The 24,224-nt window shown below is 41.5% G+C and overlaps 2 protein-coding genes across 3 annotated transcripts; both read right to left on the bottom strand.

The window, feature by feature from the left end:
• Positions 1 to 2,020: 2,020 nt before the first annotated feature.
• On the bottom strand, positions 2,021 to 6,445 carry LOC146609119 (CD209 antigen-like protein C). Its single transcript, XM_085345786.1, has 7 exons — positions 6,125 to 6,445; positions 5,157 to 5,267; positions 3,793 to 3,882; positions 3,637 to 3,707; positions 3,250 to 3,384; positions 2,883 to 2,995; positions 2,021 to 2,155 (listed from the first exon to the last, which is right to left on the bottom strand). Exons 1-7 carry the CDS (start codon positions 6,279 to 6,281, stop codon positions 2,035 to 2,037), a joined length of 798 nt encoding a protein of 265 aa, XP_085201912.1. The 5' UTR covers positions 6,282 to 6,445; the 3' UTR covers positions 2,021 to 2,034.
• A 9,228-nt stretch (positions 6,446 to 15,673) lies between these two features.
• Positions 15,674 to 21,294, bottom strand: LOC146609118 (CD209 antigen-like protein C). Of its 2 annotated transcripts, none has more exons than XM_085345790.1 (7): positions 21,138 to 21,294; positions 20,700 to 20,816; positions 17,671 to 17,724; positions 17,501 to 17,605; positions 17,106 to 17,245; positions 16,523 to 16,629; positions 15,674 to 15,794 (listed from the first exon to the last, which is right to left on the bottom strand). In XM_085345790.1, exons 1-7 carry the CDS (start codon positions 21,292 to 21,294, stop codon positions 15,674 to 15,676), a joined length of 801 nt encoding a protein of 266 aa, XP_085201916.1. The 2 variants fall into 2 exon arrangements, with proteins under 2 accessions (XP_085201916.1, XP_085201917.1); XM_085345791.1 differs by having other exon boundaries at positions 17,686 to 17,724.
• Positions 21,295 to 24,224: the final 2,930 nt, after the last annotated feature.

Here is a 24,224-nt window from a genome sequence, read left to right as displayed (position 1 = left end):
CGAATAGAATAGAATAGAATAGAATAAATAGAATAGAAAGAATAGAATTAGTGAATAATGTTTGTGATGGCAGTACATAAATTCCAAATATAATCTTAATCTGTCTTTATGATCTTTATGATACAACATGTAATTTATTTTTATATCATAATAACCTTTTATTTTTATTTAATAAAATCTTTTCCACTGTGTTTTGCTTCAGTCAGTTTCTCTTTTTTTGAGATGATTTCACCTGATTTAGAAAAAACCCTTTCACAGCTCACAGATGAAGCAGGTGTAGCCGAAGAAGCAACAGCAAGTTTATACAAGTTGGGATGAACATTTTCAGTCCTGCCCAGTACTCGTGGGGATTCTTCAGTCTTCCACTGTTTGGTTCACTCAGGTATGTTTGGACCTGCACTGTTGTGTCTGTAATAAAATTTTGAGTCCTCGTCTGCAGGACTGTGGTGTCCAAACTAGGCCTGAAAAACCAAAACCCCTGCACCACTTTTATATTTCATGATTAAAATTAAAACAAAACACAACATGCAGAGAAACAGAATCAACTTTCTGGGTTTGTCCAAAGTTTATTTAACAAATTATACAGCATGTATTAATGTTATATTTTTATTTATTCATACATGATTTGAGTTTATGAACTCTACTACTCCCATAGTTATTTCTTCAGTGTTGTTTTTGGACAGAGACCATTGAAACAGTACAGAAAGTGGGGAGAGAGGGGCTGAGCTGCAGCACAGAGCCTGGGCTGAACACAAACCTGAGACTCTGCAGTACTTTTTACTGCTGCTAGTGTTTCTGTCCTGACAGATGTGATGATATCATCTGTGCTCTGTGATGTGCTGGTGCATGAAAATGTTTGCAGACTTTAGATTGGTCACTGAAAATATAAGACGTGCTGTGGTCGTTATTCTAAATGTGTTCAGAAATGTGGGAAACGATTGAAATACCCTGAAATATCTAAAGATTCAAAGTTCTAACATGGAAGTATTTGGGACAGCAGCTTCATCTAAAATGCAGCGTGGTCTTTCAGTCTGATCCCCCCATGTTTGTATGTCAATTTTTTCTGTTATTTGAGACGTCTGTTGATAAACTGATGGGGAGACTGTGCAAGTAAAGCCTTGTTTTGAGTACATTTTCCTCACCAGTTTCCACTTTAGGCGCTGAAAACACATATTAGACACCAGCTATTTATTTTGTGATTTATATAAATATATTTCATATAAACAGTCAACATGCAGTAAAAGAAATATCTAAATATGTATTTGTATGTATTATTTCCCATCCACGAGTCTGAAAATAATAATGCTGCTCTATGTTCACTGCATCTCAGCACCTGTTTGTATCACTTCTGCTGATGCTGCAGACCGCTGTGTCTATTTTATATTTGAATTGGCCTTTTATATTTTCTTCTACTGTTTCTATTTTGTCTTATTTCTGTTTAAGAAAGACATGGTACAGAGAGGGTGGAGCTGCCTGTAGCTGTCTGTGGTGCTGAAGCTTTCAAACATTTCATACCAACACTGACTACAACTGTGACCACAGGGGGGCAGCATAGAGCCAGAGAGTGTTAGTGTAGCTGTTCACCCCTATAGTAAGAAACAAGAAGACTGATGAAGGAAAAGCTTCTTCCACTGGTGTAACACACAGGCTTGTATGAAGTCACACTAACTAACCAGCAGTAACCCACATTTGATATTTTTTGCTGAACTTTTTGAAACAAGACCAAGAACTGTAGTTTTAGGACCAACAGACTGATGAATAAACCAAGTAAAGCAAAGTAAAGACAAGCTGCACTTTGACTTTTATTAGAACAATTTGCTGGAACTACAGAGTAATGAAGTACTTCAGGTTTTGTGTGGATGACTTCCAACCTTACTGTACAGCACAGAGCACAGAGGGACAATATATGTAATCAATATATGATGCAGAATGAACAAGTAAAGACTGTAAGCTGAGTCTGAGGCTCATGCAGGACATTTCATAGTGAGGTGTCTTTGGTTGGATTATTCAAACATTTACATCAAAGCACCAAACTCATTTCTCACAGATGAAGGTCGTTGAATGAGAAGAATATATCCGTCTCCATTTCCCATCACCGTCACAGCAGACTCCATAGTGATCATAACTGGGATTCTCATGTCCTGCTGCCCAGAACCTGTCAGAGAGATCAAATCTGATATGAAACTGGACTAAACTCATAACTATTGTCACATTCATATAAATATGCGTCTCTTTTGGAATATTTCCAATATTTGCTGTATTTCTTTCCCAGGTTTCTCGCCCACTTTCCCTCCTTTAGACTTTTCTCTGAGAATCATCATGCACACTAAAACAGCTTTCAAGCTTTGATGAATATGAAATCTTCCTGCTGTAAAAATGGAGAATAAAAAGAAGTCAGAGCTGACTTTCTGCTGTTTGAAACTGTTTGTCAGCTGTTTACAGACATCACTTTGAAATGTGTGTCTATCAGGTCATATTTACTGAAGCTTCTTCCTTCATATGTTCTGAAGTTTTACAAACACCAAAGAAGAAGAGACAGGAATTCTCTGAAACACTTTTTGTTCTGTGAGAAAAGAAACATTACAGCACAAAAACATGAAGACAAATTGAACAAAGTGAAATGTGTCGGTCGCTGCTTTGAACATGTTTCAATCCTGATTCCTTCAAACTGACTTGTTGTAACTGAACGTCATCACAGACTGCAGATGAAGAGAGTTCAAGCACAGCTGTTCATTCAAAGGAGGATTTCTGCTTTTCTGTACATTCAGTTTGTGGGGCTGTTGGAAAATAGCTCAACTCATGTATTGCTGATCTATCTTCCAAAACATCAGTGTTTCACTTCTAAATAATAACTCTGGAATAGAAACAAACTAATGTCTCACGTTTCTGTCAGCGCTGATCCGTCCACCCATTCCCATTCATATCCTCCTGATGTCTGTCTGGGTCTCAGACCAATCCAAGAGCGTCCTCTCATGTTCGGTTCATTGACAAATTCCTGTTTGAGAAGAGACACAAATATTGTCTCCAGTCATAATTCAGCACTTCTGTTGTAGTGACATCATCTTGTGAACATGTCTGAAGGAAGAATAACTGTGATGAAACTTTTCTTCCACTGTGCAGAAATCAGAGCGAAATCCATCAGAGTGGAGACAGGAAGCAGGTCACAGACTGACAGCAGGTCAAAGACACAAGTAACAGATGACTGTCAGCTCCATCAAAGATCACACAGACATGAACAAACACACCCACCTGTTCCTCTTTGCTGTTTATCATCACCAGATCAGCTCCTTTATCCTGACAGGCTCTCCTGCTCTCAGACCAAGTTTTCCACTCAGTGGATGGAAAGTAACAGCTGCTTCCAAATCTCCTCCATCCTTCTGGACACTTCTCTTAAAGTCAAACACATGTTTTAAAGTCAGACTTTGTGTCCTGTTGTATCACATTAATCTTTGGTTCCTGTCATTTTCCCTGTAAATGCTTCATTTAAACTCAGGTTTTCTCTCTTATTCATAATGAACTGAAACTTACATTTATACAGAGAAACTGTTACACAGCATCAAACATGTAGGATTCAAAACAAAGACACAATCAGGTTATCACTGTGTAACACTGATGTTTTCTATCAGTTATTCAAACTTTATTACCTTCTATCTTCTCCTTCAGCTTCTTCACTTCTTCCTGTAACTGACTGTTGAGTCGTTTTGTTTCTGTAGAAAAAAACATGTTAAAAAATGTAAATATAAATTTTATCTGACATTAGTATTTTCTTGTTAATTTTAAATACTTTCTTACCTTGATGTTCAGTCTGTAGCTCGTTGTAACTGTGGTTCAGTTTATTGTGTTTGATTTGAAGTTTGTTGTTTTCACTCTTGTTCAAAGCATCTGAAATATTTCAGTGAAACCAAAATAAAATAAAATAAAATAAAATGAGTGAAACGTTGAACAGAAATAATCTTCTTCCTCTGCTTTGTCAAATATCAATAAGAGTCAGAAACTTGCAGCCATTGCTCTTTAACATGTCCTGTGGGTGGAGGTGTTAGAACTACAGGAAATCTGATGAGCTAAATACGTATCAACTGTGAACAAAAACCACTGACAAGATTCAGAATAATTGTGCTTCAGTGTGGAGGAAGAAGGTGAAGAGTCAAACAGCATTTCTACACCTGTAGTCAGAGATGTTATCTTTAGGTTTTTGAAAGAACAGACAAGCTGCCGTGGGAATCAACACTTCCTCATATCAAAGGTGTTTCCATGTGATCAGGTACTTCCTGTGGAAGTACTGCTCTCACTGTGTGTTTCCTGTTTTACTCTGAAGGAGTTTGTAGGGCTGAGCTGCCTTTGACTGTGAACAGTTTCTCCTGTTTATGTTAGTTTGGGAGGTCAGCTGCTGTCATTTGGTTTGTTTCTTTTTTTTTTATCTTAACACAAGAAGCTGATTCAAAATGTAAAATCAGTTACCTTTCAAATCCGTCTCCAACTCTGACAGTTTTTAATAGTTTCTTACCTTCCATCTCGTCCTTCAGCTGCTCTTTTTCCAAACTCACCAAAATATCTGGTTAGAAATGCAACAAAACCGAAGATTTAAAATTTAAAATGATTTAAATAAAGTTTTTCATTTTCCAATGAGATGAATGGAGCTAACATTAGCTTGTTAGCTACCTGCTTAATACACCAAGTGAACTAACTAGTCGCACAATGACAGACGGCCACTGTCTAACATAGTGTGGCTGCACCTGCATCAGTCTGCAGCAGATGCTGCTGCCTGTCTGCTTTGTTGAGATAATCACAGAATCAGCGTGTTGAGTGAAGAGTTTGAAGGAACAACAAGAACATTCACTCCACAACACACACAAGATATGAGCCAGGAATCATGCACACAGACACACACCTGCTAATCAGTGCTAAGTAACAGACTCATGAAATACTAGAAGCTCAGTCAGCAAAACCAACGTGTTGGTCAGGCTGTACCACACAGCAGCTCATATTATTGATCAGAGAATTCCATTTAAAATGCCACCGTGCAGTTTTTATGAAGAGGAAACTATCCTTAGAGACCAAAACTCATTTGGTCCTGAAGGGAAACATGTTTTTACTGCAGCAAAGGTGCTCATTTTAACATGGGAGTGTATCATGAGCATGATAATAAAACTCCTCACAGCGTGTTGTGATTCCAGCCAGAATCAGCAGATACAGAACCACCAGCTTCACTTCAACAGCTCTGAAACGGCTTCTTTTCACAGCTGGAAGCTTCTTCTGGGCTTTTATTTCTACGAAGGCAAAATGGAGAGAAAAGAATTTGTTAATTTAATTATTAAACATGTTTTAATCATAATTTGTTTCCCATTTTTCAAGCGTATTTTATTGGTTTATCGTCAGAAAGACTTTCCACCTGCAGCCGACCTGATGATGAGCTGAACAAGTTCATTCCAGCAGTTTTGATATTTACAGGAGACTTTGTCACATGTTTGTCTTCAGGTGACTTTTACATATGTGAGAACAGAGACTCTGATTGACAGAGAAACGCTTTGATGTGACTCAGAAACAGACGAATGTGTATCAGCGTGTTTCACACAAAGACCAGATCATGAGGACAATGTTGGTTATTATAACATGAATATTATGTCATTAAAACAATATCTCCATGATTTGCTGAAATGAAAACAGAGTTGTTATTCATTGGTCTGATTTCCTGTCAGCTAAAACTAGCTGTGACAAGTGTGCTTCGAGTAGTTTCTGTGGTTATACTCGCTCCACAGTGTCGAGCAACACTTCCTTGTTTCTTATATTTCTGCCTTCACCACTGATCTGTGAGATAACTCCTCCAACACTTTTCTGTCAGCTTGTTTCTACACTTACTAAAATAACACACTGATACTTTAAACTAGACACTTTTTATCATTTATTCTCTAAATAAACAGAAAACATTAAAAAATATAGAAACATATAAACCATGATAAGAGCAGAGACTGCACACCTTCACCAAAGCTTGAACTTTCCTCCACACCATGAATAAACTGAGTCTCTGGATCCAAAAGCTTTGATGGATCTGTATTAGTTTGATATTTTATTGAGAAGATGGAAACAGTCTCTCCTGATTCCTGATGCCTCAGTATTTGATACTTACCTCCGTCCTGTGTTGAAACATGGACCTGACGGTCTGTGCAGGAGTCCACATTCTCATGGAGGAGGACCAGTCCCTCCAGTCTCTCTCCTCTGTCCTCTCCTTTGCTGTATTTCACATTCATGCTCAACTCTGGATCCTCATCAATGATGGAAGACATTTTAAGATGCTCAGTTTTCAGCAGTATCAGTTTCCTGTGCAGCAGAGCTGTCACTCAGTCGCTGTGTTTCTCTGTTAACTGGAGCTTTTCTATGTGAAGCTGATTCTGATTCTGCAGTAAATCATAAGTAAATGTTGGTCCTCTGTATTCTGATGCTGCTGTCGCTTCGCTGTCTCTGTCTCTCTGTGAGCTGCTTTCAACAGGAGGTACAGACGTCATGACAGGAAAAGCTAAACCACATTTTGTTCATAGTTAGAATTAAAACTGATAACACAAAGTCCAGATAAACAGAATCAACTTTCTGGGTTTATTCAACAAATTAAACTAAATTTCCTTCAAAATAAAATGTTTGCATTTTATTTTATTTATTTATTCATTCATGACTTGAGTTTATGAACTCTACTTTTTCACAGATATTTCTTTGTTGTTGTTTTTTGGACAGAGACCATTGAAACAGTAAAGAAAGTGGGGGGAGAGAGAGGGGCTGAGCTGCAGCACAGAGCCTGGGCTGAACATGAACCTGAGCCTCTGCAGTACTTTTTACTGCTGCTAGTCTTTCTGTCCTGACAGATGTGATGATCTGATCTGTGACTAAATAAGAACACAGACGTGTTTATATGACAGCCGAGTCACATGATGGAACAAATTTATAGGACAAAATGATAAAAGTGCATCTGAACGGTTTCTGAAAATATTTTTCTTATCTGATATGAAACTCACGAATACGTTGTGCAACATGTAATGTGCCACGCATCCTCGTGTCCTCATTTGACATCATCAGATGTTACAGCCGAGATAAAATGGAGAGAGAGAGAGAGAGAGAGAGAGAGAGAGAGAGAGAGAGAGAGAGAGAGAGATTGACAGCGAGTCTTGAGATGTGAGAGACTTGTCATGTTTAGTGTGTTTGGAGTGTGTAGATAGCAGTGTCAGGAAAGTTCCTATGAAAAAGTAATTAATTATAGTAACTAGTTACTTCTTCAAAAAGTAACTGAGTTACTAGATTCTAAAAGTAATTAATTACTTGAAAAGTAACTTTTGTGTTACTTTAAAAAAATGTTTAACACTCTGGGGTCCAGGGTATAATCCATTTTTAACTACTTTTGATGTTTCCTCCACATTTCACCTTTAAAAACTATTTACTTGCCTTGTTTGGTCTCATTCTCTTCAGCACAACCTCACGTGTCTGAATTTACAGTCATGTTTTCATTTTGACAAACTGTATTAACACAACTGATCAAAATCAGACAAAAAACTGTAACAACCACAAACATGTTTAATGATCATATTTCATAACTTTAAATGCAAATATAAACTGTCAATTTTAAAATCCTATGCACAAGTTTTGCAAACAACAAAGTTATTTGCATCCATTTAATTTTACCTTGATTTTTTAAATAACCATTTCAAACTATTTACAGAACAATCAGCTGTTCTTCAACAAGATGTCACACAAATTATTTGTGCCAAATATTTCTGTCCACTATAAAGGAAACATCACAGCCTGATACCTGCAGGTCTGACAGCAGCAGCTGTATCACTCCTGTTTCTACCTGGAGACAGCAGTCGCCTCATTGTTCTGACACACAACACAAAACTATCCACAACACTACACACTAACTACACAAGACAACACACTAACCACACACTCCAAACACACTAAACGTCACAAATCTCTCTCTCTCTCTCTGTCACTCCTAAAACATCTCCCTTTTCCTAAACAACCAAATGTCATGTTGCCATATCATTTTTTAATTGGTCGACATGGTGCATTTTTCCACCAACACAAAATGGATGTTTTTGTTTTGTTTTTTTTATTTTTTGTTCATAAGCAGAGAGGTCTCGCTGCGCTGTCCTTAGACAGCAAACGTGACGAAACTATTGAGGGAAAAACGCTGCGTATATCTTGTTTATCATGACTCCGGTTTTACGTGGCACAATTTACAAACCTTGTTGCTTTGTCATCTTGAAGTGGTCATGTGATTGGCTTACCACGACTACTTTATTCTTCCTCAGTCAAACAGCAGCACTCGTGCCATTGTTTTGCCCCCTGAGCTCCAGGTGTTGTGCCAAAAACTGATCGTCTACCAGAAAGTGATTGCTGTCCGTGGGCAATCTGTAGCATCCAGATTACTTACAGCTACTTACGTGCAACTGATATAAGATGCAGTAAGCTGAACACAGCTTCAACCGTCTGTTTGTTGAAAAATAGTAACGCGAGTGCATTTTCTTGTTAGTAACCACAGCTGGACTGGCGGTGATTTTTTGTTTTTACGGCCGATGATTATTTATTTCATTTTTTTAGTAACGGTATAAACAATGAAAGGTGTTGGATTGGCCAGATGCTGGCCGATGTGTCAAAATAACTCAGTTGTTTGGTGGTGGCTGTGGCGGAGCTTCCACAGAGGCCAGCAGGTGGATGTTCATAAGGTTAGTTAGTAGAGTTGCCGTCCCGTACAAACGGAATCGTCCCACATTCAGAGAAAATATTACGCGGTAAATGACGTCAGTGCGCACACTGTGTCTGAGGAGGATGTGCGGAAGTGCTTCAGGAAGGTGAACGCACGCAAAGCTACTGGTCCGGACGGGATTCCCGGCCGCGTCCTCAAGTCATGCGCGGCTCAGCTGTCTGGAGTGTTCACGCACATCTTCAACCTTTCCCTCTCTCTGTCTGTAGTCCCAGCCTGCTTCAAAATGGCCACCATCGTCCCTGTACCCAAATCCTCCACCATCTCCTCATTGAACGACTGGCGACCTGTAGCCCTGACCCCCATCGTAAGCAAATGCTTCGAGAAGCTGGTCAGGGACTTCATCTGCTCTGCACTACCCGACTCACTGGACCCTCTACAATTTGCATACCGCCACAACAGGTCCACCTCTCCCCCCTTCACCCTGCCCCTCCCCAATCAAGACTCAACGACCACCACCACACCTCTCACCCCCCTTTCCTCCTCCCTGAAACTCAGAATACACACTCAGGATGTGAGCCGACTATTCCAGAAACAGAAGCCCAGGAAAGCCCCCGGACCAGACGTTGTCTCACCCTCCTGCCTCAAAACCTGTGCTGAACAGCTGGCTCCCATTTTTACTCGCATCTTCAACACATCCCTGGAGCTGTGTGAAGCTCCCTCCTGCTTCAAACGCTCCACCATCATCCCTGTTCCCAAGAAACCCACCATCACAGGATTGAATGACTACAGACCTGTCGCCTTGACGTCTGTGGTCATGAAATCCTTCGAACGACTAGCCCATCTGAAAGACATTACAGGCCACCAGCTGGACCCTCTGCAGTTTGCCTACCGGGCAAACAGGTCGGTGGATGATGCAGTGAACATGGGGCTGCATTACATCCTGCAACACCTTGACCGCCCGGGAACTTATGCCAGGGTCCTGTTTGTGGACTTTAGTTCGGCTTTTAACACCATTGTGCCTGAACTTCTTTCCTCCAAACTCTCCCAGCTCAGCGTGTCACCAGCTACCTGTCTGTGGATCACCAGCTTCCTGACAGACAGAAAGCAACAAGTGAGGCTGGGGGAGATCACCTCTGAAACCCGGTCCCTCAAGGATGTGTCCTCTCACCACTACTGTTCTCCCTCTACACTAACGACTGCACCTCCAAGAACTCGGCTGTCAAACTCCTAAAGTTTGCAGATGACACCACTGTCATTGGCCTCATTCAAGATGGTGATGAGTCTGCATACCGGCAGGAAGTTGAGCAGCTGGTACTCTGGTGCAGTCAGCACAATCTGGAGCTGAACACGCTTAAGACTGTAGAGATGACAGTGGACTTCAGGAGACATCCCTCAACTCTGCTCCCCCTCACCATATCAGACAGCCCTGTGTCAGCTGTGAAGATCTTCAAGTTCCTTGAAGAGGATGTACTTCCTGAGACAACTGGGGGAGTACAGTCGACACAGGAGCTGCTGATCCAGTTCTACACTGCGGTCATTGAGTCTGTCCTGTGCTCCTCCATCACAGTCTGGTATGGAGCAGCCACTAAACAGGACAGGAGCAGACTGCAGCGGACTGTACGGGCAGCAGAAAGGATCATCGGCGCCCCCCTGCCCTCCATCCAGGATCTGTACCTCTCAAGAACCAGGAAACGGGCAGGGAAAATCATCACAGACCCCTCACACCCTGCACACAGACTTTTTGATCTGCTGCCCTCTGGCAGACGGTACAGAAGCCTGCAGACCAGGACCACCCGACACAGGAACAGTTTCTTTCCCCTCGCCATCTCCCTTCTTAACAGTTGACCTGTCACACTGCTTCCACTGCCAGACTGCAACTGCACCTTATGTACATTTTGTAGTATTCACTCCACCTCATTCATTTCTGTATTTTATGTATATAAGTTTAGATTCGTTATTTATAGTTGGTTTACACAGCTTTGTGTGTGTGTGTGTAATGTGTATATATAGACACGTGTGTGTCTGTGTGTGTGTGCGTGTGCGTGTGTGTGTGTGCGTGTGTGCCTGTGTGTGCGTGTGCGTGTGCGCGTGTGTGTGTGTGATTTACATTGCTGTGCTTGAGAGCCACCATCTACCGGAACCAAATTCCCTGTATGTGTCTGCACATATACTTGGCCAATAAACACGATTCTGATTCTGATTCTGATGATGCCATAGCCCTGACACTACACACTGCCCTGTCACACCTGGAGAAGAGAGACACGTATGTGAGGATGCTGTTTGTAGATTACAGCTCAGCATTCAATACCATCGTTCCCTCGAAGCTGGACAGGAAACTGCAGGATCTAGGACTGAGCAGCTCCCTCTGCAGCTGGATCCTTAGCTTCCTGTCTGACAGACGCCAAGTGGTCAGACTGGGCAGCATCACCTCATCCCCCATCACACTGAACACTGGTGCTCCACAGGGGTGTGTACTGAGCCCTCTCCTGTACTCACTCTACAGCTACGACTGCACGGCCACTAACAGCTCCAACATCATTGTGAAGTTTGCGGACGACACTACAGTGGTGGGTCTTATCACCAACGGTGATGAGACGGCTTACAGGGAGGAGGTCAGCGCCCTGACCCACTGGTGTCAAGACAACCATCTCACCCTCAACGTCGCAAAGACAAAGGAGTTGATAGCGGACTTCCGGAGGTGCAGAGAAGTACACACCCCCATCACCATCAACGGCGCTGCTGTGGAGAGAGTGAGCAGCTTCCGCTTCCTTGGTGTACATCTGGCTGAGGATCTTACGTGGTCAGTACACACAAACAAAACAGTGAAGAAGGCGCAGCAGCGCCTCTTCTTTCTCAGGAGACTGAAAAGATTCGGCATGAGCCCCCGCATCCTCAGGACCTTCTATCACTGTGCCATTGAGAGCATCCTCACTGGATGCATCACCACCTGGTATGGCAACAGCACCGCTTACAACCGCAAAGCTCTCCAGAGAGTAGTGCGGTGCTCTGAACGGATAATTGGAGGTGAGCTTCCCTCCCTCCAGGACATCTACAGGAAGCGGTGCCTGAGGAAAGCGGGGAGGATCATCAAGGACTCCAGTCACCCCAGCCATAAACTGTTCAGACTACTTCCATCAGGAAGGAGGTTCTGCAGCATCCGGTCCCGTACCAGCAGACTGAGAGACAGCTTTTTCCATCAGGCCATCAGACTGCTGAACACGTCATAGACACCTCAGCTTCACTACTGGAACTTCAACATTATGCACTACACACTGTATATAAATGCCACTTGTTTTGCACATGTCCAACTACCAACCTCTGTATATTTTATGTATTTTATCTTATTGTTTACTCTATTTAATTTGTAAAATATGTACATACGCACGCGCGCACACACACACACACACACACACACACACACACACACACACACATATGTACACACACGTAGAAAAACATATTTAGTATACACATTCAGTAATATGCCATTCTTATATTTTGCTTGTTCTTATGGTATTGTATTTTTGCACACCTCTGTTGCTTGTGAAGATCGCACACAAGAATTTCACTCACATGTTGTGTACCAGTGTACCTGCACATGTGATGTGACTATAAAAGTCATTTGATTTGATTTGAAAAGGAACACAGTTTGTCCCGGACTTCAGCTTGAATGAAAAAAGAAACAAATGTAACCCTCGTAAGATTTACAGCAATCAGAAGTACAGGGTTCTTTGAATGCATCGTAGTTCTCGTCTGATAGTTTAATTCCCGGGCTTGCCCTGAAGGCATCACCTGCATCTCGGTGCGCGTGAAGGTGTGGTGTAGAAGAACAAAGACGGCAAGGAAAACCTCCATGCTGCCGCGGAGCACGGTTTTTCCCAGTTGAAAGAGAGAAAAGAGGTTCAATTAATATTTGTGAGAGAGCTGTCGTTAGCGGTGAACCAAAGACGGGTACCTACCTCGAAGGAGTCGGAGTGTTTCTTCGAGCCTTTTGAACTATTCTGGTGAGTTAGCCTAGCTCACATAGCACCGCTATTGCAGTTCAATGCACTGTGACAAAAAAACAACTAACCAGTCAGAATAGTAGTAAATGTGTTTAATTATGTTTAAGATGTGTTTTCATAGTATTGCAATGTTGTGACAGTTTTGTTTATTATGAGTGTTTAGTGTTTTTTCCTTTCTTGAGCCTGCTAGTTCAGCCGCGGCCAGCTAAGTGGTTATGCGATTAGGGTTGCCAACCGTCCCTTAAAAAACGGAATCGTCCCGTATTTCGAAACAAAAGCACACGTCCCGTATTGAGCTAATAAGCGACGCACTTTGTCCCGTAATACAGTGAGAATCAAAAGTAGTCTATAACTTTTAATGGAATTAACGCTTTGTTGGAAAACATAATTCCCAGCCCCTCTCCTGCTTTGTGACCAATGAGCTGACAGCACACTTATGACAATTCGAGTATGACAATTCAGATTACCGCTCATCTCATTGGTCGAGGAAAGGTCGCTTAGGGAGAAAATACCGGAAGACAACAGGTGACCACAACAAGAAGCATGGCCAACAGGGAAACAAACGCCGACACTGCGGTGCAAGTCTCGGACGACAGTACACCTAAAGCTGGGCAAACACTGTGCGATTTTTTCAGTCACGTTATTCAGCTCCTGCTCAAACTGCACGATTGACTCGCAGGGTTAGAAGTTGGTAGGTCACGATGCAGGTCTCACACTATACGGCCCGATGCTCTGATGCGACCTGAGTGCTCACACTGTGCCTCCATAACATGAAGGTTATAACAGAAAATCTGTCGCTCCCTCTCCCTCTCTGTCTTTCACTCACACAGACACACCACCACCATCAACTTTGCTAAATTGCTAATGAAAAACATTGATCAGGCAGCTGTGATTGAGCAGCATGTAAATCCAACTATTTTCATGGTTGTTGTGGTCGTGATAATTTTGTGATGCCACATGGAAAAGGCTCGGATGAGCTTTCCAAAGTTCTACAAGTTGTGCCTCCATCGCTTGTGTCCAGATCACAGGCTGCACAGCCGTGCTGCGCCGTCTTTTTCACCGACGTTTACGTGTTTGCGCGTGAACAGTGTGCTTCTCGTTACCCCACGTATACTACACGATGCACGATGAAGGCCAAAATCGGGCCGATCACCAAGTCGGTCGCATGACTCAAAAATCGTCTCAAAATGGGCCAAAATTCACACAGTGTAAGCCCAGCATTAGAGCAGCAATGTTTGTTCACTCAGAGAAAGAAAAAAAAGGCTGCAAAAGTACAGGGAGGAATGGGAAAAGGGAAACACCTGGCTGGAAAAGTGCACGATAACACCTTTAAAGCGCACTGCACTGTGTGCCGGCGCACTTTTTCCATAGGCATGCTTCTAGTGGTGGGCACATGAAGAACATGAGGGGCATGAAAGCTCGGGGAACCCTTAACCAATTTCTTGTCCACCAGGCCACGGCAGAAGCAGATATGGTATGTAAACACTGTTTGTTGTTTAAACCCTCTGGTTAAGGTTAATATGGGCATGTGCGGTGAATATCAGCTCTATGTGGCCAGAAGTGTGATAATATAATTTATTTTGTGTAATAAACAACTGCAAGGATGGATGATTACAACAAATAGATGACTAATACATAAAAGTAATACATAGATGAATAATGATGATGAGTTATGATGCGTAATCATGGGAACAAGCGGGTTTACAAACAGGAGCAGCTGATTAGCTTTAGAAAAACTGAAATAATACCTCAACTGAAGCCAATTGTACTAAATGCACTATATGTGCACTGTTACAAGAATGATTTTGTTCTATTGTTTTATATTAATTTATATAATTTTAAGTTAAGCAGGACAGAGTTCTTTTAAAGAAAGATTTACTTATATTCTCAAAAGTTAAGCATGACAGGCTTCTGTTTAAGAAAGAGACCTGTTTTACTGTGTTAATGTTGTCATTTTGAGCTAAAAATAAACGGCTAAATGATCATTTGTTTCCCATATAGTCATATCACAAAGAATATGCATCTGCTTAAATCAAATTCAAGTCAAATGGTTAAAAAATAATTTCACACACAAAAAAAAGAGCTACAAAATTCACCACACTGGGAAGGGTGAACTGGGTCGCCCGGCCCTGGCCACGAGGTGTCCCTTATTTATTTTTCAGGGAGTTGGCAACCCTAGTACAGGCTGACATTAGCTGCTTAGAGGATGCTAACTTCAGTTCATATATAGATGTGTTGAACATGACGTCAGAGATGTTTTCTTTATATTCTGTTGATGTTTTGAAATATTTCAAAGTGTCTCCAAGTTAAATGTTGAACCTTTAATATAGCGACACTTAGAGCTCTGAAGCCGTTTTCTCTCGTTTACAATTCAACCAATAAGTTACTGAGTAAGTTAATTTATCTGTAATTAAAGTCATCAACACTTAAAGCTTTATATGAAATATTTGTTTTTCAAATCCATCATACAAAAAATTAAATACAACTTCCATATAAAATGCAAAACTAAATATATATGACTCACATAACACAATTAACATTTAATGTCTTTCTGTCACTTTCACATACACAGAGGTTTAAAAATGTCCTTCTGATGTTCCAGCTGATCAGAACCTTTAAAATTCTTATTAATCAAACATATTTTTTTATGAACTTTTTGAAACAAGACCAAGAACTGTAGTTTTAGGACCAACAGACTGATGAATAAACCAAGTAAAGCAAAGTAAAGACAAGCTGCACTTTGACTTTTATTAGAACAATTTGCTGGAACTACAGAGTAATGAAGTACTTCAAGGTTTTGTGTGGATGACTTCCAACCTTACTGTACAGCACAGAGCACAGAGGGACAATATATGTAATCAATATATGATGCAGAATGAACAAGTAAAGACTGTAAGCTGAGTCTGAGGCTCATGCAGGACATTTCATAGTGAGGTGTCTTTGGTTGGATTATTCAAACATTTACATCAAAGCACCAAACTCATTTCTCACAGATGAAGGTCGTTGAATAAGAATAATATAACCGTCTCCATTTCCCATCACTGTCACAGCAGACTCCACGGTATCCAGAATAAGGATCTGACCATCCTTCTGCCCAGAACCTGTCAGAGAGATCAAATCTGATATGAAACTGCACTAAACTCATAACTATTGTCACATTCATATAAATATGCGTCTCTTTTGGAATATTTCCAATATTTGCTGTATTTCTTTCCCAGGTTTCTCGCCCACTTTCCCTCCTTTAGACTTTTCTCTGAGAATCATCATGCACACTAAAACAGCTTTCAAGCTTTGATGAATATGAAATCTTCCTGCTGTAAAAATGGAGAATAAAAAGAAGTCAGAGCTGACTTTCTGCTGTTTGAAACTGTTTTGTCAGCTGTTTACAGACATCACTTTGAAATGTGTGTCTATCAGGTCATATTTACTGAAGCTTCTTCCTTCATATGTTCTGAAGTTTTACAAACACCAAAGAAGAAGAGACAGGAATTCTCTGAAACACTTTTTGTTCTGTGAGAAAAGAAACATTACAGCACAAAAACATGAAGACAAATTGAACAAAGTGAAATGTGTCGGTCGCTGCTTTGAACATGTTTCAATCCTGATTCCTTCAAACTGACTTGTTGTAACTGAACGTCATCACAGACTGCAGATGAAGAGAGTTCAAGCACAGCTGTTCATTCAAAGGAGGATTTCTGCTTTTCTTTACATTCAGTTTGTGGGGCTGTTGGAAAATAGCTCAGCTCATGTATTGCTGATCTATCTTCCAAAACATCCATGTTTCACTTCTAAATAATAACTCTGGAATAGAAACAAACTAATGTCTCACGTTTGTGTCAGCGCTGATCCGTCCACCCATTCCCATTTAGATCTTCCTGATGTGTATTTAACATACAGACCAATCCAGGACTCTCCTCCAAATTTACTGACAAATTCCTGTTTGAGAAGAGACACAAATATTGTCTCCAGTCATAATTCAGCACTTCTGTTGTAGTGACAGCATCTTGTGAACATGTCTGAAGGAAGAATAACTGTGATGAAACTTTTCTTCCATTGTGCAGAAATCAGAAAGAGCCAAAGAATCAATGAATATCAGCTCCTCCTGTAGCTCAGTCAGTGTTGCAGTGGAATCAGTGTTAACAAATCATTTGATTCAGTTGGATTGAATCAGAAAAATAATCTGGATTATGAGGATTTCTCTCATTTTATAACATTTCTGTGTAAATTAAATGTTTGTCAAATGTGTAAAAACTTTACGTTTGAATGTGTCTGCAACAAAAAAGGAGAATCCAAGAAATCCATCAGAGTGGAGACAGGAAGCAGGTCACAGACTGACAGCAGGTCAAAGACACAAGTAACAGATGACTGTCAGCTCCATCAAAGATCACACAGACATGAACAAACACACCCACCTGTTCCTCTCTGCTGTTTATCATCACCAGATCAGCTCCTTTATCCTGACAGGCTCTCCTGCTGTCAGACCAAGTTTTACTCTCAGTGGATTTAAAGTAACAGCTGCTTCCAAATCTCGTCCATCGATCAGGACACTTCTCTTAAAGTCAAACACGTGTTTTAAAGACAGACTTTGTGTCCTGTTGTATCACATTAATCTTTGGTTCCTGTCATTTTCCCTGTAAATGCTTCATTTAAACTCAGGTTTTCTCTCTTATTCATAATGAACTGAAACTTACATTTATACAGAGAAACTGTTACACAGCATCAAACATGTAGGATTCAAAACAAAGACACAATCAGGTTATCACTGTGTAACACTGATGTTTTCTATCAGTTATTCAAACTTTATTACCTTCTATCTTCTCCTTCAGCTTCTTCACTTCTTCCTGTAACTGACTGTGGTTTTTACTCAGTTCATCATAACGGCTCTGTAACTGAGTCAGGCTGGTTTTTGTGCCTTTAGAGAAAAAAAGATTCAAATTAAGTTAAAATGTTCTACAAATATATCTGTGATATAAGAACTTGGTGTTTGCTTACCTTGAAGTTCATCCTGCAGCTCACTCTTGTTCAAAGCATCTAAAAATATTTCAGTGAAACCAAAATAAAATAAAATAAAATAAAATGAGTGAAACGTTGAACAGAAATAATCTTCTTCCTCTGCTTTGTCAAATATCAATAAGAGTCAGAAACAGGGTGATCCGAAGGGCCAGCTCTGTTCTAGGATGCCCTCTGGACCCAGTGGAGGTGGTGAGTGACAGGAGAACGGCGGCTAAGCTGTCATCCCTGATGGACAATGTCAATGGAAAATTGTATTTAGTAGTCAGTATAATCTTTTAGTGATATAAGTTTGCTTATGGTAGGATGCTGTTTGTAGTTATTTGTATTAGGAAATGTTTAACCATGTATACTTAGAGGCATATAATCAATTGTGTAGTGACAAGATGTGTGATCTCTAGCAGGCTGCAGGCTTGGTTCACCCCCCACATCCTGGGAGCGTGGGAGAGGTCGCACCTTGTTTTATTGTTTTAACGTAGCTATGTCTGTTTCAGTCTAAGTGCTTTAACTGCTGGACTTCCTCACCGTGCCATCTAGGGTGGGGGAGACTACCCTCTTTATGACCAAGGATGTACCTTTTGTGTTTGTATGTTATATGACCCTTTTGATCAGCAGTGACACACATACACACACACACACACACACACACACACACACACACACACACCATACACACACACACACACACACACACACACACACACCATACACACACACACACACACACACACACACACCACACACACACCATACACACACACACACACACACACACACCATACACACACCATACACACACACACACACACACACACACACACACACACACACACACCATACACACACACACACACACACACACACACACACACCACACACACACCATACACACACACACACACACACACACACACCACACACACACCATACACACACACACACACACACACACACCATACACACACACACACACACACACACACACACACCACACACACACCATACACACACACATACGCTCAAGAGTATAAATAAAGACCAGGGCAGTTCTCTCGCTGGAGTCTCTTAGAGTGGAGGCTGCCCTTGCTAGCAAGAACTTCTGTGTGTTTCTCTTCTCTGAGTCTTTACTGAAGAAGTGTTTTTGAACATTTTCCCTAACAGACAACATCTCCCACCCCATGCAGCAGACTGTGACAGCACTGAGCAGCTCCTTCAGTGGGAGACTGCGGCACCCACGGTGTGGGACGGAGAGATTTCGCAGGTCTTTCCTCCCCACTGCTGTCAGACTCCACAATAAAGACTTTAACTGATCAAGCACACACATCCATACATATGCAATAATACTAAGTGCAATAATCCTTTCTGTCATCGTTGTATTTTTACTCAGTTGTATATAGTATTTGTATTTGTATTCTATTTTTATCTTATTGTATATTTATTTTATTTTATTCTACTGTATATGGTATATTTATTTTATTCTATTCTGTACAGTTGTGTACTGTATTTATTCTTATTGTATTCTAATTTTTGCCTCATAACTTTTGCACTGTCCACTTCCTGCTGTGACAAAACAAATTTCCCACGTGTGGGACTAATAAAGGTTATCTTATCTTATCTTAAACTTGTGCAGCCATTGTTCTTTAACATGTCCTGTGGGTGGAGGTGTTAGAACTACAGGAAATCTGATGAGCTAAATACGTATCAACTGTGAACAAAAACCACTGACAAGATTCAGAATAATTGTGCTTCAGTGTGGAGGAAGAAGGTGAAGAGTCAAACAGCATTTCTACACCTGTAGTCAGAGATGTTATCTACATGCTTTGAAAGAATAGATTCTGACTCATGTGACATGTGCCTGTTCTCACTGAAAATATGTCTTTTTACATTCAGTCAAAGCTGCTCTGAGGCTTCAACACTTCCTCTTTCTGCTTATTTATAATTAATAAATGTTTCTTCCTGCAGCTTCCAGGAACTTCCTGCTTTCAGACGTCCTTTTGCAGGCGTCTCTGTTCTCACATCATAGATTTGTGATGTTTCTGCTGATCCAGCATTAAGTCTGTCACAGCTCCACCAGGAGCTAAAGGTCAGCTGAAGATCATCAACTGATTTAAAACATAGAATCAAACCACCTTAAAATCCAAACATCAGCAGCTGCTGGAAGTTTTCTCTGTGTTGTTGTTTTTGTTATTGTGGAGTCTTTACCTGATAATATAAAGAACCTCGAGGCAACTGTTGTTGTGATTTGATGTAATAAAAAAAGATTCATTGATATATCCCAGCAGATGAATGGAGCTAACATTAGCTTGTTAGCTACCTGCTTAATACACCAAGTGAACTAACTAGTCGCACAATGACAGACGGCCACTGTCTAACATAGTGTGGCTGCACCTGCATCAGTCTGCAGCAGATGCTGCTGCCTGTCTGCTTTGTTGAGATAATCACAGAATCAGCGTGTTGAGTGAAGAGTTTGAAGGAACAACAAGAACATTCACTCCACAACACACACAAGATATGAGCCAGGAATCATGCACACAGACACACACCTGCTAATCAGTGCTAAGTAACAGACTCATGAAATACTAGAAGCTCAGTCAGCAAAACCAACGTGTTGGTCAGGCTGTACCACACAGCAGCTCATATTATTGATCAGAGAATTCCATTTAAAATGCCACCGTGCAGTTTTTATGAAGAGGAAACTATCCTTAGAGACCAAAACTCATTTGGTCCTGAAGGGAAACATGTTTTTACTGCAGCAAAGGTGCTCATGTTAACATGGGAGTCTGTGGGGACTGACTCGCTTTCAGCATCAGCCTCCAGTGGTCATTAAAGGAACTGCAGTTTTTGCTGCTTCTGTGTTGGCTTCATGTACTTCCTGTATTTGCTGTGGCAGAAGGACACGTTCTGGTTGTGAAGCTGCATGTTTGTTGGCTGCTGGGATTCAGTATCAGTCATACATTCATTTGCAGGAGAAGTTCAGAGGTTGTATCTTATCTTACAGCATATGGACAGGATGATGATCCCAGCTAACATCAGGAGGCACAGCACTCTTAGACCCAGTGTAGCACATCTGAAAGAGCCCTTCAGGACTGAAGGAGGATTCTGAGTCTGTGGTCCTGTTAGAAAGCAGTGTGGATGTTGGTTTGTGCTTATTTCCTGTCAGTCTGTGGTTAACAGACCTGTGGTTGTGGTTGTATCAGCTTAGCGTCAAAAAAGGGCCGGTTGCCAAAAAACAAAGGAAATATAACATCTGCGCTGTAACTGAAAGAAGTTCCTGTTAATCAATAAGTGACTTACAAACTATTGTGGGAAAGAATTTAAATTAAAAAGGTTCATACAGCAAATGGAGAAACAGATGTTTGATGGGCTGCAGTAATTTGGCATTAAAAGCTGACTGTAACAAACTGGAAGTACATTTAGATTCATAATTGACTTACCTCCTTCCTGCGACTGAAAATGATCATAACTATCTCTCATCTCATCTGTACTCTCGTAGATATCCACCTCCCTCTGCTCCCACTCTGCTCCGTCCTGCTTTCTGCTGTATCTCACCTTCTTTGATAGATCTGGTTTGGCATAAATATCTGAGGACATCGTGAGAGGACTGAGACGCTGAGCAGGAGTTTAAGCTGTACTCTAACAGTTCTGCAGTACTGACCCTGGAAGATATCGAGCTGTTTTATTCTTGTCCAGCCTTCTGTCTGCTTTCAGGCAGGAAGAAGCTTTGAGGAAGTGGCAGCGTCTAAGGAAACACAGACCGTGTGATTAATTTGCATAAAAATTTCTCAACTGCATTTTGTGTTTCTCTTAACTACAGATAAAACTCTGTGTTGTACAATACAGTGGGGCAAAAAAGTATTTAGTCAGCCACCGATTATGCAAGTTCCCCCACTTAAAATGATGACAGAGGTCAGTAATTTGCACCAGAGGTACACTTCAACTGTTAGAGACAGAATGTGAAAAAAAAATCCATGAATCCACATGGTAGGATTTGTAAAGAATTTATTCGTAAACCAGGGTGGAAAATAAGTATTTGGTCACCTCAAACAAGGAAAATCTCTGGCTCTCACAGACCTGTAACGTCTTCTGTAAGAAGCTTTTCTGTCCCCCACTCGTTACCTGTATGAATGGCACCTGTTTGAACTCATCATCTGTATAAAAGACACCTGTCCACAGCCTCAAACAGTCAGACTCCAAACTCCGCCATGGCCAAGACCAAAGAGCTTTCGAAGGACACCAGGAAAAGTATTGTAGACCTGCACCAGACTGGGAAGAGTGAATCTACAATAGGCAAGCAGCTTGGTGTGAAAAAATCAACTGTGGGAGCAATCATCAGAAAATGGAAGACATACAAGACCACTGATAATCTCCCTCCATCTGGGGCTCCACGCAAGATCTCATCCCGTGGGGTCAAAATGATCATGAGAACGGTGAGCAAAGATCCCAGAACCACACGGGGGGACCTGGTGAATGACCTGCAGAGAGCTGGGACCAAAGTAACAAAGGTCACCATCAGTAACACACTACAACGGCAGGGAATCAAATCCCGCAGTGCCAGACGTGTTCCGCTGCTGAAGCCAGTGCATGTCCAGGCCCGTCTGAAGTTTGCCAGAGAGCACATGGATGATACAGCAGAGGATTGGGAGAATGTCATGTGGTCAGATGAAACCAAAGTAGAACTTTTTGGTATAAACTCAACTCGTCGTGTTTGGAGGAAGAAGAATACTGAGTTGCATCCCAAGAACACCATACCTACTGTGAAGCATGGGGGTGGAAACATCATGCTATGGGGCTGTTTTTCTGCCAAGGGGACAGGACGACTGATCCGTGTTAAGGACAGAATGAATGGGGCCATGTATCGTGAGATTTTGAGCCAAAACCTCCTTCCATCAGTGAGAACTTTGAAGATGAAACGAGGCTGGGTCTTCCAACATGACAATGATCCAAAACACACCGCCCGGGCAACAAAGGAGTGGCTCCGTAAGAAGCATTTGAAAGTCCTGGAGTGGCCTAGCCAGTCTCCAGACCTCAACCCCATAGAAAATCTGTGGCGGGAGTTGAAAGTCCGTGTTGCTCGGCGACAGCCCCAAAACATCACTGCTCTCGAGAAGATCTGCATGGAGGAATGGGCCAAAATACCAGCTACTGTGTGTGCAAACCTGGTAAAGACCTATAGTAAACGTTTGACCTCTGTTATTGCCAACAAAGGTTATGTTACAAAGTATTGAGTTGTATTTTTGTTATTGACCAAATACTTATTTTCCACCCTGATTTACCAATAAATTCTTTACAAATCCTACCATGTGGATTCATGGATTTTTTTTTCACATTCTGTCTCTCACAGTTGAAGTGTACCTCTGGTGCAAATTACTGACCTCTGTCATCATTTTAGGTGGGGGAACTTGCACAATCGGTGGCTGACTAAATACCGTAATTGTCGGGCTATAAGCCGCTACTTCTTGCACAAGTTTTGAGCCCTGCGGCTTTTAGTCAGGTGCGGCTTTTCTATGGATTGTCCATGAGCGGATTTGTTTTGTTTGTTCCGCTGTTGTACGGCACTACATTGCTTGGCGGAAGGATCGGGGTTCAAGAGTGGTATGTTGGTCACATGTCCATCCGCCAGGCAAAGTAGTGCCGTACGAAGTAGCACGAAAAACAAACTTCAAAGTAGCACTATGCATTCAGCGGGAGGCGTGGATGACGAGCGGCGATAAACTTGCGAAAAGCAAGTTATGCTCAACTCCTCCATTGGATTCTGACAGCGTGGAAAAGTTTGAAAACATCCATGATCACCAACGGATTTCGAAGGGCTGGACTGCTGCATGATGGAGAGGAGGACACCGCCATGGCCCTTCTGAGGGTGTTCGACTCTGACACTGACAACGAGGATTTCTTTTGTTTTGAAAGGGACAACGAAGGAGAAGCGGAGAGTGGATGACGAAGCCATCCTGAACCTGTTCGTTTCCGACACTGGAGGAGAGGACTTTGGTGGTTTTTTGCGCAGGAAGAAAAGAAAGATGGTGAATGACTGACTTTTCTTCTTGTTAAAGCCGTGTCACTGCACCTGAGCCTAAAAGGCCGAATCTATTTTTCTGGTGTGCTGTAGGTTATTGTTATGTACTACATTTGTTACTCATTTATGAAGCACAGTACATGTTTTGTACTTGTAATTACCGCTACTTGTACATATGCCCTAAAAAGTGATGTGATGTGTCTCCAAACAGCCGTCTCTTTCCTGACAATTCCCTTTGTGCATATTCTCCTACATATGATAAGTCAACATTGAAACACCTGCGGCTTTTAGTCAGGTGTGGCTAATGTATATACAAAACAGGATTTTCCCCTGATTTTAGCTTGTGCGGCTAATATTCAGGTGCGCTCTGTAGTCCGGGAAATACGGTACTTTTTTGCCCCACTGTATGTGTACTTTATTGAGCTTTTGACTGAGTTTGCATAAAGCAGAAAATGTATAAACTCTTCTTTTTCTAAAGACGTTGAACGTTCACACATAAAAGCACAAACAC

Source organism: Diplotaxodon limnothrissa, linkage group LG22 (assembly GCF_057381915.1).
Source record: "Diplotaxodon limnothrissa isolate DT_005_m linkage group LG22, D_limnothrissa_male_GT1.1, whole genome shotgun sequence".
Classification (NCBI taxonomy): Eukaryota; Metazoa; Chordata; class Actinopteri; order Cichliformes; family Cichlidae; genus Diplotaxodon; species Diplotaxodon limnothrissa.
Note: the sequence above shows the minus strand (reverse complement) of the source record. Positions and strands in the feature narration are given on the sequence as shown.